This window comes from Cynara cardunculus (assembly GCF_001531365.2).
Source record: "Cynara cardunculus var. scolymus isolate 2C chromosome LG 6, CcrdV1, whole genome shotgun sequence".
In the NCBI taxonomy this organism is placed as follows: Eukaryota; Viridiplantae; Streptophyta; class Magnoliopsida; order Asterales; family Asteraceae; genus Cynara; species Cynara cardunculus.
The window spans coordinates 19,651,277-19,653,448 of NC_037533.1; the positions used below are offsets into that span (position 1 = coordinate 19,651,277).

A 2,172-nucleotide genomic window follows, 5' to 3' on the forward strand; every position below is an offset into this window, starting at 1 on the left:
ATGGACAAAAGAGTCCATCTCAACCTCTTCTACTTCTTCTTCTTATTACTATCATCCTTCACTGTAAGTTGTCTACATTTGGCTTCTTCATTTTACTTGTCTTTTACCTTAATTTGTTCTTATTTTCCAAATCATATACATATATTCACATATGCATATTTATATGCATGCAGGTTTCCTTGGCTCAAACAAGCTCTACTTCTGCTGCTACTGTCACCTTAAAAACACCAGATTTGTTAACAAAATCAAGCCCATTTTCACCCAAATCTTCTCTAATTCGTTACTGGAAAACCCAAATCTCCAATGACCTTCCCATCCCTTCTTTTCTTCTCTCTAAAGCCTCTCCACTTCCACCATTTGAGTACTCTTTGTTCACAAAACTAGCCTCCAACCACTCTCTTTCTTCCCATCTTTCTTCCTTCTGTTCCTCCGCCGATTTGGTCTGCTTCTCCGATTCCTCCTCGCCGGAATCAAGTCATCCTAAAGACTCCAACTTTGCCGTTTACGACCCGAAAAGCTTCTCCAACTACGGCGCCTCCCACATCGGCGGCGGTGATACCTTCAAGAATTACTCGGAAAACACCAACTTTGCCACCAGTGCTTTCGCCAGATACACCGGCGCCGCCACCGGCCACCGTGAAGGGTTCGCCTCCTATGGTACTGATGCCAATGTGGCTAACTCTAACTTCACCAGCTACGCCTCTGATGCCACCGGAGGGAATGGCGATTTCGCTTCTTATATGCCGAGGGTTAACGTGCCGGACCTCCGGTTTGCGGCCTACTCTGCTAACGGGAACCACCACCCGATGTCGTTCAAGAGCTATGTTGATGACACGAATTCCGGGAATCAACTGTTTTTGAACTACGCCAAGAATGGGAATGGTGTTCCGGTGGGGTTCACCGGCTATGGCGACACGTCGAATGTGGTTGGGTCGACGTTTTCGCACTACAGCGAGTTGGGTAACGGCGCGAATGATACTTTCAAAGCCTATTCAACGAATGCTAATAACCCAAAAAATGATTTTAGAGGTTACGGTGGTAGCGGCGGCAACGCTGGGTCGGATACTTTTGTGAGTTACCGTGACAGAGCAAACTCCGGTACCGACACATTTGTGTCATACGGTAGAAAATCGAATTCCGGGAAGACGAATTTCGTGAATTATGGTAAATCTTTCAACCCGGGATCCGATTCGTTTAGAGAATACGGTAAAGGATCCACGGTTCAAACCACCGGTTTCAGTATTTACGCGATGAATTCTACATTCAAAGAGTATACTAAAACTGGTGTGACGTTTGGTCAATACACAAAGCCGGGATCGAAAGAGGGTTCTACGAAGGTTGATGGCAGTTCGGTGAATAAATGGGCCGAACCGGTCAAATTCTTTCGGGAGAAAATGTTAAAAAAAGGGTCTATCGTAACGATGCCCGATATCGTTGATAAAATGCCGAAACGGTCGTTTTTGCCCCGAGCCATCACGTCGAAATTACCGTTTGCCACCGACAAACTCTCCGACGTGAAGGAAATCTTCCAGGCTCAGGACAAGACCGTTTTGGACCGCGTGTTGACCAACACATTGTCCGAGTGCGAGCGGGCGCCGAGCCGGGGTGAAACCAAGCGGTGCGTTGGCTCGATCGAGGACATGGTCGATTTCACGGTTTCGGTTTTGGGTCACGATGTGGTGGTGAGGACGACGGAGAATGTTCGGGGGTCAAAGAAGGAGGTGATGATCGGAGAAGTCAAAGGAATCAACGGTGGAAAGATAACGAAATCGGTGTCGTGCCATCAAAGCCTGTACCCATACCTACTGTATTACTGCCACTCTGTCCCGAAAGTGAGAGTCTACGTGGCGGAAATACTTGACGTGTCCAGCAAGGAAAAGATAAACAATGGGGTTGCCATATGTCACATTGACACGTCAGCATGGAGCCCAGGTCATGGAGCCTTCATGGCACTTGGGTCTGGCCCTGGTCGCATTGAAGTTTGCCACTGGATATTTGAGAACGATATGACGTGGACGACGTCGGATTGATGATGAAATTGTGTGTGTGTGTGTGTGTTTTTTTTTTTGGTTACATTCATAAATTCATAGGGATGTTATGAGACTTTAGAATTTCATTGTTGTCGATGGTTCTAAATTTAGTGTTTTTACTTGTTTTTGTGTTTTTTTTATA

At 46.4% G+C, this 2,172-nt stretch overlaps 1 protein-coding gene across 1 annotated transcript; it reads left to right on the forward strand.

Annotated features, from left to right (window-relative positions):
• LOC112514256 (polygalacturonase 1 beta-like protein 3) lies at positions 1-2,172 on the forward strand. The gene is made up of 2 exons (XM_025120589.1): positions 1-63; positions 174-2,172. Exons 1-2 carry the CDS (start codon positions 1-3, stop codon positions 2,028-2,030), a joined length of 1,920 nt encoding a protein of 639 aa, XP_024976357.1. The 3' UTR covers positions 2,031-2,172.